Source organism: Myxocyprinus asiaticus, chromosome 34, assembly GCF_019703515.2.
Source record: "Myxocyprinus asiaticus isolate MX2 ecotype Aquarium Trade chromosome 34, UBuf_Myxa_2, whole genome shotgun sequence".
Classification (NCBI taxonomy): Eukaryota; Metazoa; Chordata; class Actinopteri; order Cypriniformes; family Catostomidae; genus Myxocyprinus; species Myxocyprinus asiaticus.
The window spans coordinates 25,034,335-25,051,661 of record NC_059377.1 but is presented as its reverse complement, the minus strand read 5'-3'; the positions used below and the strand labels follow the sequence as shown (position 1 = coordinate 25,051,661).

Here is a 17,327-nt window from a genome sequence, read left to right as displayed (position 1 = left end):
GTTCGGGATGCAAAGAAAAACCCACAGGTAACCACAGGAGAAATACAGGCTGCTCTGGAAAAAGACGGTGTGGTTGTTTCAAGGAGCACAATACTTGTTGACCCCTCTCCAAACATAGCGCTTATGGTTGTGACCGGTATCGTCATATTGTGCTCCTTGAAACAACCACACCATCTTTTTCCAAAGCTGCCTGTATTTCATGTAAGAAATTTTTCTAGTCTACCTGACCTTGGCACAATCTCACCTTGATGTATGGTTCCTGCAGTCCGGATGCCGTCAAGCGACCGTGTAACGTAGATCTGCCCTATTCTTTCCTGAAGTTCATAACGAACTGTCAAAATCCTGGCGCACGCCCTATTCAGCTCACCCTCACAGCGATTACATCCTCTCTTATGTGGATCACGGAAAGTAAACAGTTATGCCCAACTACCCCACCTGAAAGAGGTGGTAGCGGCACATCTCGTGGAACTCATGCCCCGTTCATCTTTCTAAGCCATATAGACTAACGTCCGCACTGACTGGAAGAGCATACTCAGCGGCTGGCCAAACTGGTTCAGCACTCCACGCAATGATGGCGCTCCAAGTTTTCCAAGCTAAGCTCCTCAAACAAATGGACGAGCAAGGCTGTGATCCAGAGACATTCAAAGAGCTCTGCACCGCTAGGGACTTCATGCTGCGAGCCACGAAAGTCACTGCACAGGCCATTGGCAAGTCAATGAGCAGCCTGGTGTTTTTGGATCGTCACATCTGGCTGACCCTCACGGAAATGCATGACATGGGAAAAGCCGCTCTATTTGATGCTCCGGTGTCTCCAGCCAGCCTTTTCAGAGGCTCTGTGAATAGAATTGCTGAGCGCTACGTCAAGACTCAGCAACACTCACAAGCTATGAGACATTTTATGCCAAAACAGAGCAGTACTTCATCACAACCGGCTCGCTCCCGCTCTGTCTCGGTCCAGCACCTGGCTAAAAACCCCACACCAGCTGCCACAGTGCCGCCAAATTTCACCGCCGAGCCGCTGGTAAAGCCACACAAGCTGTGGCCTAAACGAAGGCAGCCACCTCAGTGTAAGCCCTGAGCAGACAGGAAATCCCCCCCTCCCCCGCATAGCAAAGCGCTTCTGACACAAAATACTGTTCCCCTCTTCCCCTATTGTTGTTCAATATGTTGTTTTCTCTGTCTCACATTAATCACATGCAATAAAGTTTGCACATTATGCACAACCTCTTCCCAATGGTGAGCGGCGCATTATATCATGTATGAACATACAAAGGTTGCAAAAAGAGTACAGCGCTCGCACGAGACACACACTTTTTCAGTAAGAGCTTTCCCACTCCAAAGCCCATACATTATGCACAACCGCATCCCAGTGGTGAGCGGCGCATTATATTATGTATGAACAAACAAAGATTGTAAAGTGTACAGCGCTCACACGAGACACTCACACTTTTTCAATAAAGGGCTTTCCCACTTCAAGCCCATATGTTTTGCATAACCGCTTCCCAATAGTGAGCGGCATATTATATCATGTTATAAATTGCCCTCTGTCCTGTTATGCAGATGCATGGCGAGCTCTTACAAGCATTCGGACTGGGTGCTAAAAAACGATCGAACATGATTATACGATCCAATTTGCATGTCGGCCGCCCCGTTTCAACGGTGTTCTGTCTTCCACAGTTCCGTCCGAAGACGCGCCGGTGTTACGAGCCAAATTACACAGTCTTCTTCGTGCACAGACTGCGACACACATAGTGGGATTTACAGCCGATATTTCCTCGTTCTGGAGATGGACGGTGGGCTTCGGCCCATTCTAGTTCTGAGAAGCTTGAATCGCGCTCTCGTGACATGGCCATTCAATATGTTAACTCAGAAACAGATCTTATCGCACATCTGTCCTCGGGACTGATTTGCGTCAGTAGATCTGAAGGATGTGTACTTCATGTAGTAGTCGCACCGCATTACAGGCAGCTTTTTAGATTCGCGTTTGAGGGAACTGCGTATCAATTTAAAGTCCTTCATTTCAGTCTATCTCTGGCTTCCCGCATGTTCATGAAATGTATCAATGCGACGCTCACCCCATTGAAAAGTAACGGGGTGTATGTGTTTTGAATTACCTCAGTGATTGGTTATTACTAGCCAATCAGAGGCACTACTGAGCGAACACAGAGACTTGCTGCTTTGCCTTATGGAAAATCTGGTCTAATGTCAACTGGGTGAAAAGCACACTTTTCCCCGTCCAGTAAATCTCCTATTTAGGAGTTCATGCGTGTGCACCTCATGAACGAGCACGTACAGACCGTTTTTCAGTGTCAAAAAACATTACCACTGAAGTCATTTAATTTTCATGTCCATCGCTGTAACTCGCGACTGTCTGGCTGCTCTAGCACCATGGACAGCACCAGCCTTCTACCAACAGGGTGTTATGCTGGGTCAAGTTTCAGAAAGAAAGTGCTGACCTCAAATGCATCCAACACAACCAAGGCAACATTATCTAGTTGGTTAATATAGAAAGGTTTTTGTCAAAATGGCAAGAATGATTTTGATAGTGTAGGACGCATCTGTTAGAATGCCTTGAAAATGACAACATATGATTGCTTTTCTGCAAAAGTGTTTATTTGCAGTGTTTATGAGTTTATACTGTAGCTGTATAATTTCCAGCTTCATTGCAAATTGAAGGAACATTCCTTCCAGGTTCAATACAAGTTAAGCTCAATCGACAGCATTTATGGCATAATATTGATTAGGACAAATTCATTTTGACTCGTCCCTTGTTTATTGAGAAAAAAACATAAAATTGTGGTTACAGTAAGACACTTAAAATGGAAGTGAATGGGGCCAAAAGTATAGCCACAAGACGTAAACATTATGTGTTAACATGATTTAATTGTGATAAAATTGCTTACTAATCTTATCTGTGTATATTATGTCTAGAGGTCGACCGATATATCAGTTTTACCAATTAATTGGTGCCGATAGTTGCTTTTTGGAACTATAGGTTATCTGAAAAAATCAACACTGAGAGTTGCCAATAGTTTTATTGATTTTTATTTATTTCTCCAGTTCCTCTGTGGCCAAAACCCTTAACCTGATGAATATATAGGCTATAAAAAGCTTAATTTGGTGAATATTTACATATAGAGCAGAGGTGTCAAACATACGGCCCGCGGGATGATTTGCGGAAAAAAATAAATAAGTAGACTAATGTTTGAAAACATTCATGTTGATTTAGCCTATAACTTGGGTAAGATGTATTCATACTATCATTTTATTAGCAACAGCAGTACAGATAAACATTTAAATTCATGGTGTTGCATGTAGCTATGTTATAGTTTGCATCATCAGTGGAATTTCTTTTAATTACGTAGGATAAGGTTGTGCCAATAGACGATGATCTCAGGGATCCACGATGGTCAGAGTGATCACTAATAGCCGATGACTTTGACGATGTCAAGACGATATTTGCCTCGTTTTCCCATTAATGTATTAAATTATTATTATTATTATTATTAGGCTATTATTATTATCAAATTAATATTACAAATAATTTGCCCCGTGGCACACAGACACGCACTTGAAGAAACACATTTTATTATATTATTAAGAACAGATGACAGAAAAGCCATCTATGTGCATGTATGACACGCTGTTTGTACGGAGGCATGCAGTCTCGTGGAACACACGCATGTAAAAGGTTCTCACTCTTTCTTTGTTTCTGTCTTCTGAATTTTTTTTTTTTTTTTTTGCAAGAACAGTATCGTCTATGAGCGTTGCAAATGACCTCAGACATCTCAGCTCAGGAGATGCTTTGAGTTCACTTTATTTCCACAGAGTAGTTCATTATGACCACAACTCTGCAGCCTATACATCTGTGATTAAAACATAAAATAATACAAAAACACGTTCACCTCGAACCATTATTTATATTTCAGTGGTTATTATCATCATTATAATTATTATTTTTACATTTATAATTGTTTTTATGTCTTCTTTTGTGTAAGTAATTTTCCGCCTGCATGTTTAGATGGATACCTGCCTGACGGTAAAAGGAAAGGTGGTTACTTATATATATATATTATGTTTTTGATCACTTCGTTATTTTAATTGCTTTTTCATTAAGCTTGGAGTGCAATTTGAATTTAGTAGTTTTTTAAATAATTAAATTTTCAATGCAAAATCACTAAAGCAAGAATATTCACCGATCCCTCAGCCCGGGGGTTGCCGATGTAATTGGATATTGCGATATATATATATATATATATATCATGAAGGAGGGAACAAAACGAATTAATTCACACACATGCCGGACAACGAAATACCTGACCGGTAGAGAATGCACAGATGAAGTAGGTTCTTTGCCAAAGAGATGTTGCCCTCCACAACTATTGTAAAGCCATCTTTCAGAAAGTTACTTTTTTCCAGTTTCATTTGAATTTTATGTTAAAATAAATAAAAAATAAACTTCAAAGTTTGAAATCAATAATCATAAGCTTCATAGTGAAATAAAAAGGATTAGGCTATATTAGCAAATACTTGTGCAGGATGGGAACTATTTCTTCTTCTGCTCATCTTAACATGCATGCTGAAATACACAAGCAGACATGCGCTTGCGCCATCACAAGACTCGTTCAAACAAGAGGGATCAGTGCCTTGTAGAGGTAATGATAGAAACACCCAAGACTTTCACCCACTGTTGAGGCTAAAGCTCCAGCCAAAGAGCAAATGGTTCTCTCTTTTTCTTGTAAATATTATTGCTTGATTCCCTTCAGCTAATTGTGTGTGTATTTGTGATGTAACCTGTGGTTAATTAAATTAGTAAATTCCATGTTTTTCCTTTTGTTCAGAATTTAAAATTAGCACCCACCAATGTGCGTGCATGCAACGTGAAATAATACAAAAACAGTGCGCCTTTTTATTGCGTTGCGTTCGCTGGCTGTACTCAACAACAAACACGGTGCCTTATTTAGTCCAAATTCATGACTAAATGACTGTTATGAGCTGGTAATTTTAAAACAGTGATTCCCCAGCTCACGAGTTCTCGTTCTGAATCAGTTTGACGAATACTTTAGTGAATTAACTTACTGAATTACACGGAGGGGCAGAATGAATGTGATTTTCTATAAGTTGCTCTCAGTCATGTCTCAAAATTTTGTTTTAAGATAATTAATAATTTTAATACATAAAAATGTGTGTATCATGTGTGTATCACATTTTTAAAGTGATTTAAACAAAGTCAAAGTATATATATATATATATATATATATATATATATATATATATATATATATATATATATATATATATATACATATACACAATATATTTATAAATACACTGGCGGCCAAAGGTTTGGAATAATGTACAGATTTTGCTTTTATGGAAAGAAATTGGAACTTTTATTCACCAAAGTGGCATTCAGCTGATCACAACAGTCAGGACATTAATAACGTGAAAAATTACTATTTCAGTTATTAAACTACTTCAAAGATTTCTCATCAAAAAATCCTCCACGTGCAGCAATGACAGCCTTGCAGATCCTTGGCATTCTAGCTGTCAGTTTGTATGATACTCAGGTGACATTTCACCCCACAAATGTCTAGTCGGGCACTTCTCACGCACCTTACAGTCTAACTGATCCCACAAAAGCTCAATGGGGTTAAGATCCATAACACTCTTTTCCAATTATCTGTTGTCCAATATCTGTGTTTCTTTGCCCACTCTAACCTTTTCTTTTTGTTTTTCTGTTTCAAAAGTGGCTTTTTCATTGCAATTCTTCCCATAAGGCCTGCACCCCTGAGTCTTCTCTTTACTGTTGTACATGAAACTGGTGTTGAGCGGGTAGAATTCAATGAAGCTGTCAGCTGAGGACATGTGAGGCATCTATTTCTCAAACTAGAGACTCTGATGTACATATCGTCTTGTTTAGTTGTATCTAGGCCTTCTGCATCTCTTTCTGTCCTTGTTAGAGCCAGTTGTCCTTTGTCTTTGAAGACTGTAGTGTACACCTTTGTATGAAATCTTAAGTTTTTTGGCAGTTTCAAACATTGTATAGCCTTCATTCCTCAAAACAATGATTGACTGACGAGTTTCTAGAGAAAGCTGTTTCTTTTTTGCCATTTTTGACCTAATATTGAACTTAAGACATGCCAGTCTATTGCATACTGTGGCAACTCAAAAACAAACACAAAGTTAAGCTTCATTTAACGAACCAAATAGCTTTCAGCAGTGTTTGATATAATGGCAAGTGATTTTCTAGTACCAAATTAGCAATTTAGCATGATTACTCAAAGATAAGGTGTTGGAGTGATGGCCGCTGGAAATGGGGCCTGTCTAGATTTGATCAAAAATGACATTTTTCAGATAGTTATGGTGCTGTTTTTTACATCAGTAATGTTCTGACTATAATTAGTGATCAGATGAATGCCAGTTTGGTGAATTAAAGTATCAATTTCCTTCTGAAACAGCAAAATCTGTACATTATTCCAAACTTTTGGCTGCCAGTGTATGAATGTATATATATATATATATATATATATATTAATAAATGTGGGGTTATATCCTCGTGGTTTGAGTTGCGAGTTGCGACTGAATGCAATGTAAATAAAACAGAGATGAAACTGCCCCAGTGTCTGCAGTTGTATTATATTCACAAACAGGAGATGAGCATGCTGCAGTAGTGAAAACAACGTCATTGAAACACTTAAACACTGTCTCTTCGGACTAGAGTTGAGCACAATAATCCTCTGGAAGTAATCTGAACAGCGCGCACAGCTCCTCGAGAACTGTGAAAAATTTGCGCTGATAATCGCCTCGATCAGATACTATTATACATTAAAGTGCTAGATAACACATGGTGAAGTGCTGAGTTACTCCAAAGAAACGATTAAACAGCTGATATTTACTGCCAAGTACATTCAAGTTGGATTAATTTATTTAGAAAAACTGCGATCGTCCATAGACAGATCGATGGGCGGATGTTTAATTCGGAGCCGGATGTGATGACATGCAGACTGTGATAAAGGCCTATTGATGAATGATGATCTACTGTTAATGAATTACTGCTAATACAGTATTTATTAGCCCATGTGACAATTTTTTCTTTATAGAATTTCTGTTGTAATACATTTTAGATGATTGTAAGAGTGTATGTTTTGTTTGGAAGCACGGACATTTCACCATCTTAGTTATCGAAGTCCCCAGTGTGTTTTGGGCTTGTTTATAGTAAAACTCCCATGTTGTGCACCAAATCTTAATTTTATTCTGGTTATTATTGGGTTTTTAGTTGCACAATAAACCTGCATCTGGGATTTTACTCATCTTAGACTCTTTTAGCCTCTATGTCTGAGCCCAACACAGTAAGTAAAGACTATTTGTCAAGGTTCTGCCCTTTGTTTTGGGTGTTTTTTCCCTTTGAGGCAGAGCCCTGACATGTTCTATGTCTGTTTTAGGTCTTGTGTCTGGATTCAGCCAGTTAGGTTGATTTGGTATAGGGTGTGTTCACACTTGGCAGGTTTGGTTCGATTAAAACGAACTCTGGTGCGATTGCTCTTTAGTGCGGTTCATTTGAACAAGTGTGAACGCTGTCACCCGAACCTTGGTGTGAACCAAACAAACGGACCGAGACCGCCTGAATAGTGGGTCTCGGTCCGCTTCCAAACGAACTCTGGTGCTGTTTGATTGATATATGAACGCAACATGGACCAAAGACATCTAAACGGACCAAAAACAGGAAGTAATTTGCCTCTCAAGCATACCTGGTTCTTCTCATCATAGGAGCCATGTTGCCCATTACAGTTCGGTACAGGCGTCGGCAGCATATCTTCGTTTGTGTGTGCAACGGAGGAATTCCTGGCGCTGTTTTGACTCCTTTACACATTTTATTAGCTTTTTGTTTGTTCTCAGCTGGTAAAAATACCATCATATATACATAAATCCAACGAGCGCATTTAATCCAGCAGCCAGCATTGTTTTGGATGTTCGGCAAGTTCCATCGCAAAATATACGTCATAAAAGCTGTCCAGTCAGGTTGTGACTTTTTCCTGATGCCTTTTGTTTTGTATCGTTAGGTTTGGTGTTAAAAATGCCAGTGTGAACGCTAAGCGAACCAGGACTAAATGTATCATTTTCTTTTTTGGTCCGGACCAAGAGAACCGAACTACAAGTGTGAACACACTCTTATTTACGAGTCCAGGCACTTTTGTTTTGTCTCATGCTGTGTGAATGCATTTGGGTTTGTGTGTTCTCATTCCCTGTCTTCAGTGATAACCCCGCCCTCACATTTGCCTTGTTATCTGTCTGATTATTAGTTGAATGTTTTCACCTGCCCTCCTCGTTATCTCCTTGTTTTCATCCCTATTTAACCCCATTGTGTTTTTTGTCTTGTGCCAGTTCATTGTGGATGTTTCCCTGTTAGGTGTCTGTAAGTCAGTTCCTGTCCTGTCCTGTTTGTCTGATTCCTGCCCTGCTCCAGCCCAGCCCGTCATCTGGTTTGTTGCCCTGGACAGTGTTTTTTTCCACTTTGGGGTAATTTTTGTTTGTTTTTGTTATATTTTTTGTATTAATAAAAGCCCATTTTGCTACTCTGCGTTTGTGTCCTGCCATTCCCTCTACAAAATCTGACAGAACAAACTGGCCATTTTTGGATTTTGGCAGAAGTGATGGGCATCTTCCTTTTTCCATCTCCCACCCCCTGGGGGCCCGCTGCTGTCCGCCAAGAGGCGGAGGGGCCCGCTGCTGTCGGCCAGGAGGCGGAGGGGCCCGCTGCTGTCGGCCAGGAGGCGGAGGGGCCCGCTGCTGTCGGCCAGGAGGCGGAGGGGCCCGCTGCTGTCGGCCAGGAGGCGGAGGGGCCCGCTGCTGTAGGCCAGGAGGTGAAGGGGCCCGCTGCTGACCCCCAGGAGGCGGCGGTGGTTCCCCTGCTGCTACCAGTGTCCATGGCCACGGAGGCCGTTCTCCTGCCACTGCCAGTGCTCACGGCTACGGAGGCCGTTCCCAAGTCTCTGCCCGTGCTCATGGCCATGGAGGTCATTTCCCTGTTTGATTCTGCTCCCGTCCTGGAGCCATCTGTTCTCGCTCCCGTCCTGGAGCCACCTGTCCAGTTCCCTGTGGCCATCGACTAACATGTTCAGTTCCCTGTGGCCATCGAGGAATCTGTCCAGTTCCCTGAGTCTGTCCAGTTCCCTGAGGCTGTCGATGAGTCTGTCCAGTTCCCTGAGACTGTTGATAGGTCTGTCCAGTTCCCTGAGACTGTTGATAGGTCTGTCCAGTTCCCTGAGACTGTTGATAGGTCTGTCCAGTTCCCTGAGACTGTTGATAGGTCTGACCAGTTCCCTGAGACTGTCGAAAGGTCTGTCCAGTTCCCTGAGTCTGTCCTGTTCCCTGAGACTGTCGATAGGTCTGTCCAGTTCCCTGAGACTGTCGATAGGTCTGTCCAGTTCCCGAGACTGTCGATAGATCTGTCCAGTTCCCTGAGACTGTCGATAAGCCTGTCCAGTTCCTTTTGGCCATTAACGGACCTGTCCAGTTTCCCGTGGTTGTTGATGAGCCTGTGCAGTCCCCAGTGCCCGCCACCGCCCTGCCTGGCCCCTGCCCAGCAGCCCCACCCTGCCTGACCTCATCCCTGTCCTGGAAACTCCTCTCAGGCCACCGGACCCCGCCCCTTCCTGATACCTCCTCTCGAGCAGCCTGACCCTGCCCCCTTCCTGAAGCCTCCTCTCAGGCAGCCTGACCCCACCCCGTTCCTGGAGCCTCCTCTCAGGTTGCTGGACCCCGCCCCCTACCTGGTCCCTCCTCTCAGGCCACCTGAACCCACTCCCTACCTGTACCATCCTCCCAGGCTGCCGGACCCTGCCCCTGTCCTCAAGCCTCCTCCCAGGCTGCCGGACCTCACCCATTTCCTGGACCCTCCTCTCAGGCCGCTTGACCCGCCCCCCTTCCTCAAGCCTCCTTCCAGGCTGTTGATTGTTTTCACCTACTCTCCTCGTTATCTCCTTGTTTTCTTCCCCATTGTGTTTTGTCTTGTGCCAGTTCGTTGTGGATGTTTCCCTGTTAGGTGTCTTGTCAGTGGACCCCTGCCCTGCTCCAGCCCAACCTGTCATCTGGTTTGTCGCCCTGGATTGTGTTGTTTTCCCCTTTGGGGTAGTTTTTGTTTGTTTTTGTTATATTTTTTGTACTAATGAAACTCCATACCGCTACTCTGCATTTGAGTCCTGCCATTCCCTCTACAAAACCTGACACTAAGAAAATGTTTTAACATTCAATAAATTGATTTTAAAACTATCGGACGATTAATCGCCCCTTTTCACCATCTTAGTTATCGATTTCGGCAAACTACTATCTACTATCAGTCGGCCTCTAATTATATCTGTGTATTATATGCAATATTACAACTTTGTTGTCATGATGACGTAACACTAGTGAAACCTGTAATCTCATTAGTGCCGTAACACCGGTAAATCCCTTGATTTTATCACACTAAATTCATGTTAACAAACAATGTTTACATCTTACTTTGCTTAGGCTACTTTTAAAACAGTGTGTATTTGAAAATGTATGGAATGGCCCTAATTCACTTCCACTGTTATTGCATCACAGTAATTTTTTTTGTTTGTTTTTTTTTGTGGTAACTAACATTATGCCACAAATGCTGTTGATTGAGCTTGACTTGTATTGAACGTGGAACATTCCTTTAAAAACCTAATAAAGTTTTGTTTGTAAAGAAAACTTTATTTTAGATAAATAATATAAATGTATATTTATTTCTGATACTTGTTTAAAATATATTGCTAAAAATATATAATTGTTTTGTGGGAATGGCAAATACAAATCTGAAATATAGCCTACCCTTGGAATTGTACTCACACCCTGTTTGTATACTCTCACAAACAGGTATGCCCAGAGTCTGATGGAGCTTGTTGACTTTTTGGAGAAAGACCCTGATGATAAAAAGATCTTAACTAAGTAAGTACAATATTAAGGATAATTCTAGGAAATGTCCAAAGTCATACATGTTTATCTCATGTTTAACTTGGCTGCTGCTCTAATGGTGTGTTCAACCGGTTGACTTGTCTCTCAGATTCACAGAAACGCTGATCAATGTCAGGAACAGGCATAATAATGTTGTACCCACCATGGCACAGGGAGTGCTGGAGTACAAAGAGGCCTTTGGTGTGGATCCTGTGACCAATCAGAATGTCCAGTACTTTTTGGACCGTTTCTACATGAGCCGAATCTCCACACGCATGCTGATGAATCAACACAGTAAGTTTTTAGGATGTGTACTAAAGCCCTAGATATAAATAATGTACAAATACTGTACATAGTAATACTGCAGCTGAATGTTGGTTTATATCTTTAGAAATTTCTGTCGTTTATTATTAAAATGTACTCAAATAAAATTTTGTCTTTAATGTAGCATTAATCTTCGATGGGAGTACCAATCCAGCCCACCCTAAACATATTGGCAGTATTGACCCACACTGTGACGTTGTGGAGGTTGTAAAAGGTAATTTACCTGTGTTTCCTACCTGGGCTGGGTAACACTTTTAATCCGTGAAAGAAAGCTAATAAAATTCTGAATGAGAGCCACAGAAACACCCATTCACATTTATCTTCTACACCTTTTTCAGATGTGTTTTAGTTTGTTTTCTGATTTGTTTTCTAGCTTGAGGCTAATATATACTGTACTTTATTTTTCCGTGTGCTGTTCCGTCTCGCACACTGTCGAGTGTTCATCCTTTCAAAGTATACTCTTTTTTTTTTTTTTTTTTCTTTTTCGTTTTCTCCCCAAATTGGAATGCCCAATTCCCAATGTGCTCTAAGTCCTCGTGGTGGCGTAGTGACTCACCTCAATCCAGGTGGCAGAGGACGAATCTCAGTTTCCTCCGCGTCTGAGACCGTCAATCCGCACGTCTTATTATGTGGCTTGTTGAGCGCGTTACCGCAGAGACATAGCACGCGGCATCCACGCACAACTCATCATGCGCCCCACCAAGAGCGGGAATCACATTATAGCGACCACAAGGAGGTTACCCCATGTGACTCTACCCTCCCTAGCAACCGGGCCAATTTGGTTGCTTAGGAGACCTGGCTGGAGTCACTCAGCATGCCCTGGATTCGAGCTTGATACTCCAGGGATGGTTGTCAGCATCTTTACTTGCTGAGCTACCCAGGCCCCCACAAAGTATACTCTTTTGACCGTGAGCCCATACGGAAGTCTTCGACATGCACACTTTGACTGCTATGGGATACTCTTTTAGCACATTCAACGGCAGGCAAATGCACCGACGATGCACAAAGACACAGACTTTCAGCCAGTCTGGAAAAACTGGGCTGCTCCCAGACAGTCTGCGCATACTGTGCTGATGACAAAATTTGCGTCACAAGCACTATGCGCAACGTGCAAGCACACATGTAACCGAAGTGAACTGGCCTTTAGCTTAACTGGAAGTTAAATGAATTAGGAATGCCGGACTTATTTTACATATACTGTACATACATGTACATATTGTTAATATAATACATATTTTCAAAATCGACTAGTTGTGGGTTGTCTGAACGACTAGTCGACTATTTGGAAGCTGGTGTTACAGGGGACACATTTAAAGACGCAACTTTTCTGAGAGGAAATCAGCATTCGGTTTATATATATATATATATATATATATATATATATATATATATATTAGATTTTATATATATTAGAGCTGTCAAAATTAATGTGTTAACACGTGATTAATTACTAAAGTATAATACGTTAATTTTTCTTAATCATGATTAACGCATTTACTGTTAAAACAGCATAAACACTGGTTGGAAGGGCGGAACCTTAGTAATGTGTCTGCCCAGAGTCATTACGCTGATGCACACACCACAAACACAGCAGTGATTCAGTGTCAGTGATAAAATGATGGAGAAATGAGCTCTTAACGCTATTTGTTGTACAAAAAAAGCCTAGATGGAACTTGTGACAGAAATCAAGTATTCTTCAGCCTAAGTAAGCCACGTTTTAATTATCACAGAAGCACGGCAAGTCTTAATTATCACCGAAATGCAGAATGAAAAGTTTTGTTTGCAAGTGCTTTTCATGTGGAGTTCAGAGCGACACTTTACGGTAGCACTGACATCCTGACGTGGATCATGAAAGCGGATTCACGAAGCAAATATATTGCTGTAACAAAGCAAATAGCCACAGTATGTCGGCTGATTAATATTGTGGAGGATGAGAGTTTAAGAGATTTAATGCCATTGCAATGAATATGCAACCTATGAGGGGACTAGTTCTTTCAATTAGTCAAACTCTCACTTAGGCTTTGGGAAACATTTAATGTTACTTGAATTGGTGCTATTTTAGTGCATTTCTATCTTTATACTGTGGAAGGATTTACAATGAAAATGTTAATAAAGCATTATTTAGTTATATATTATTTTGTTTTCTTTCCTAAGAAGGAAATACATGCATTTTGACAGGAAAAGAAGTATATTTAAAGTCAAATTTCAGCACTTTCAAAATCTATGATTAATTGTCATAAATTCAAATTTTAATTGACTGACAGCATTAATATAGATATATATATATATATATATATATATATATATATATATATATATATATATATATATAAATAAATACACACACACATTTATACAATGAAGTTATAGTCTAGTCGACCAAATTAATCAACCGATAAACTTGTCATGACCCATACAATAAAAACTGTACCACTGACTCCAGGTCTCATTCTTCTTCACTCCAGATGCCTACGAGAGTGCCAAGATGCTGTGTGATCAGTACTACTTGACTTCTCCAGAAGTGGAGATCAAACAAGTGAACTGTGAGCGAGAATTTTCTCTCTCAAACTTTCAGTTCAGTCTTTCTTTGTGTGCACTGTGCATGGTGAGTCCTGACCTGTAAAAAAAAAAAAAAAAAAACTGAATTCTGCCGTGCCAGTCTCTGCTGTGTTATTTACACAGCAGCTCATTCAATGCATGCCTATAGATTCAAGTTTGTTTGACTATGTGGGATGGCAGAAACTGAAAGTGTTTGAAGGGGATTACTTTAAAATGCCACATTCTTTTCTTGCATGCTATAAAACATGCCTGGACTTTAGTGTGTTATTATGTTGTTACTTTATATGTGTATTATCAACTCAAGCATGACCTTGAATTCAACTTTCCCCCCAAAATAAATGTAATGTACTGTAATAACTACATTCATCTTTTTTATTGTAAGATGTAGTATGTGCATTGATGGCAATGAAATAGCTTATTTGAAAGTTTCATTTTCTAATAAAAACACAATGTTAACCACACTGACCTAAGTTAAGTTGTCCAATCACCTATCCTTGGAGACTGAAATAGTGCTTTATAATCTTATCACAGTGTGTCTATGGAGAAATATATGGAACGATAGGAACAGCGCTAGTTGCATAATAGCAAAATTGGCATAATCTCTCTCCTTATCTAAATGGCTCTATACTATGGTGTCAAGCAAGGAGAACCTTGTAAGGTTGAGTGCCCACCATTCGCAGCTGGTCACCTGTTGCACCAACACATAGTAACAAATTAGCTGGCATAACCTCTATCATGTACTTCATTGCTGACGAGCTGTGGCAGCATGCCAATGTTGATTTTTATGTTGGATTCGTAAAATAACAAGTTTGTGTGGATTACCGAGCTTCAGAACTGTTTTTTTTAATCAGTATCAGTAATCAGTAATCTTTTTTTGCAGTTGAAGGACCCACTGAGCCCATAAATATAGTTTATGTGCCTTCTCATCTGTACCACATGCTCTTTGAACTCTTCAAGGTACTTAAGAGCAGCTATACTCCACACACAACAATACTCTTATGTAAACATGAGTAAGAATCTTTTAAATAAAGTTCTATCATCATTTAGTCACATACCAAACCTTTATGACATTCTTTCTTCAGTGGAACACAAAAGGAGAGGTTTTGCAGAATTTTGGTAGAAGAAAGTCATATGGGTTTGGAACTAGAGGTTGACCGATAGTGGATTTTGGTGAAAAAGGCTAATAACGATTAATCCGAAAAAAGTTGTAAAAACAATTTGCAGTTTATTATGCAACCAAAATCCCAATAAAAATCAGGGGAAAAAAAGTTATTATTAATAATAACACTTGTTTCACCTCTAGAGGCTGCTGTTATACTATGTAACCAAGTTGCTCTAACTGTAGATTCCTCCAGCTGCGGCCACAGAGGAATAAAAAAAAAAAAAAATGATCGGCATTGATTTTTAGAGATAACCGATAGTTCCAAAAAGCAACTATCAACACAGATTAATCGGTAAAACCAATATATCGGTCTACCTCTATTTGGAATGACATGAGGATGAGTAAATGATGGCAGAATTTTCATTATTTTGGTGAACTAAGCCTTTAACTGTTAATTGTGTCTTTGCAAAAAACCTTCATGCATATGAGGATCAAATAAGGTTTTATTTCTCCATAATAGAATGCAATGAGAGCAACGGTGGAAACCCATGAAACCAGCCTACATCTCCCACCAATCAAAGTGAGAGTTTCTCTTGGAAGTGAAGACCTGACTATCCAGGTGAGCTCTTTTGAAGTACATCTCAGGATTCGTAATCCCTCAACAGTTCATTAAGAGCAATATTTCACCCCTGTTTTAACTCATATCATCCTTGCAAGAGTAGTGCAGATGTTTAATGACTTACATGTTTTGTATTGACCCCTGCATTATCTTAGGTGTCTGACAGAGGAGGTGGCGTTCCCTTGAGGAAAATTGAAAGGCTTTTCAGCTACATGTATTCTACTGCACCGAGTCCTGTGACGGAAGATACTCGCAATGCTCCCCTGGTAAGAGCCACGGTTGTCCGCATTTGTAAAGACCCCATGAAATCAAAATTGTTTTGTGTCTTTTTGTCCATATCTGTTAGCTTTAAGGCCATCTATATGCTAATGTACTCCTAAAGGTAAGATATTCCCCTTTTAAAATTTACAGTCTTTGTCCTTTGGTAAAACAGACCAAAAAGTTTGTTGACTCATCTTGCGGTTTTTTTTTTTTAATTTTTTTTTTTTTATGTTTTTAAGAATGAGAATGTCCCTTCCCCTAATACCACCTGCAACTGACTAGCAAGTAGCAAATTGTAATTAATGGATGTGATGTATCTAAAGCCTGTTATTTAAAAATTTGAAAAATAAAAATAAAATATTGTCACATTTAAAAAAAAAAAAAAAAGGGGGTGTGACAAGCCCTTCAGTATTTCTTGAACAAACTTTCTGTTTCAAAGGGGAAAATGTCAACAGGAAAGAAAACCAGGGCTCATCATGTGAATTCATGGGGTCTTTAATAAATTGAAATAAATATACATGTAACCACTTTTTGTTTGTTGTGTAATTTTACCATGTGGTAAAACTTTGATCCACCGTAATGTTTTCTGTAGCAGAGCTATAATGTAATCTGTTAGATTACAGAAGTCAGCAGGGTTATAAATGAGCAGAAACCAAAAGCTCAGTCTTGTTTACACCAGATTAGAGTCATAAAGCAGTTGTAATGCTTTCTTCCTCTCTCTCTCTCTCTCTCTCTCTCTCTCTCTCTCTCACTCATAATGCACTTTGGCTCTGTTCTTTGCAGGCTGGTTTTGGCTATGGTCTTCCTATCTCCCGCCTCTATGCTAAGTACTTCCAGGGAGATCTACAGCTGTACTCAATGGAGGGACATGGCACATCTGCAGTCATATACCTAAAGGTAACCTCTGTCTGCTTAAAAGTAAACAGTAAAGTCAATGTGTTAAAAAGCTTTATACATATAGGGCCCTATTTTAAGAGCAATATGCCTAAAGCGCAAAGTATACATAGATTTTGACTCGAACGCTCAGCGTCTGCGTACAGTCGAAGGCGAGCCTGTCAAAGTATACTTCATTTGACTGTGCGCATACACAGGCGGTTGGCGCATGCACGCTACGACTGCTATGAGATACCAGACTATATCTCTTCAGGAGTTTAGTCACATAAAGATGTTTTTATATTCCTTCAGACTCGAGTTATACAGATGCAGGTATCTCCTGACCTCCTCTTGACTTGCACATCTACTGTTGTAATTTTTACCTTCGTCTCCTGATGTTTACTGGCGATTACATCTTCTAGCACTTCTTCGTGACAGCAACGGCTCAACTGGGAATGTTGCCACCTTGTGGACCCACTAATTAGTGCAAATAATTACAGGCGCATGCGCATTGTGTGTGGTCAGATAATCGGGCTGGGCGCGTTCAGTGCTCGAGCACTCTGCTGATGACGAGATTTGTGCCACATGTCCTGTAGCGTCTGACCCAAGTATACTTTGGGCTTTAAGCGC

At 40.5% G+C, this 17,327-nt stretch overlaps 1 protein-coding gene across 3 annotated transcripts in view; it reads left to right on the top strand.

Moving 5' to 3' along the window:
- Positions 1-17,327, top strand: part of pdk4 (pyruvate dehydrogenase kinase, isozyme 4) — a 36,364-nt gene that overhangs the window by 13,736 nt on the left and 5,301 nt on the right. For 2 of the 3 annotated variants that reach the window (XM_051671018.1, XM_051671017.1), the window contains exons 3-10: positions 10,882-10,953; positions 11,069-11,253; positions 11,408-11,497; positions 13,749-13,826; positions 14,723-14,799; positions 15,465-15,563; positions 15,719-15,829; positions 16,608-16,721. In XM_051671018.1, coding sequence (XP_051526978.1) covers positions 10,882-10,953; positions 11,069-11,253; positions 11,408-11,497; positions 13,749-13,826; positions 14,723-14,799; positions 15,465-15,563; positions 15,719-15,829; positions 16,608-16,721 — 826 coding nt within the window. Of the gene's footprint in view, positions 1-10,881; positions 10,954-11,068; positions 11,254-11,407; positions 11,498-13,748; positions 13,863-14,722; positions 14,800-15,464; positions 15,564-15,718; positions 15,830-16,607; positions 16,722-17,327 lie in introns of all 3 variants that reach the window. The other variant, XM_051671019.1, reaches the window with a different exon arrangement.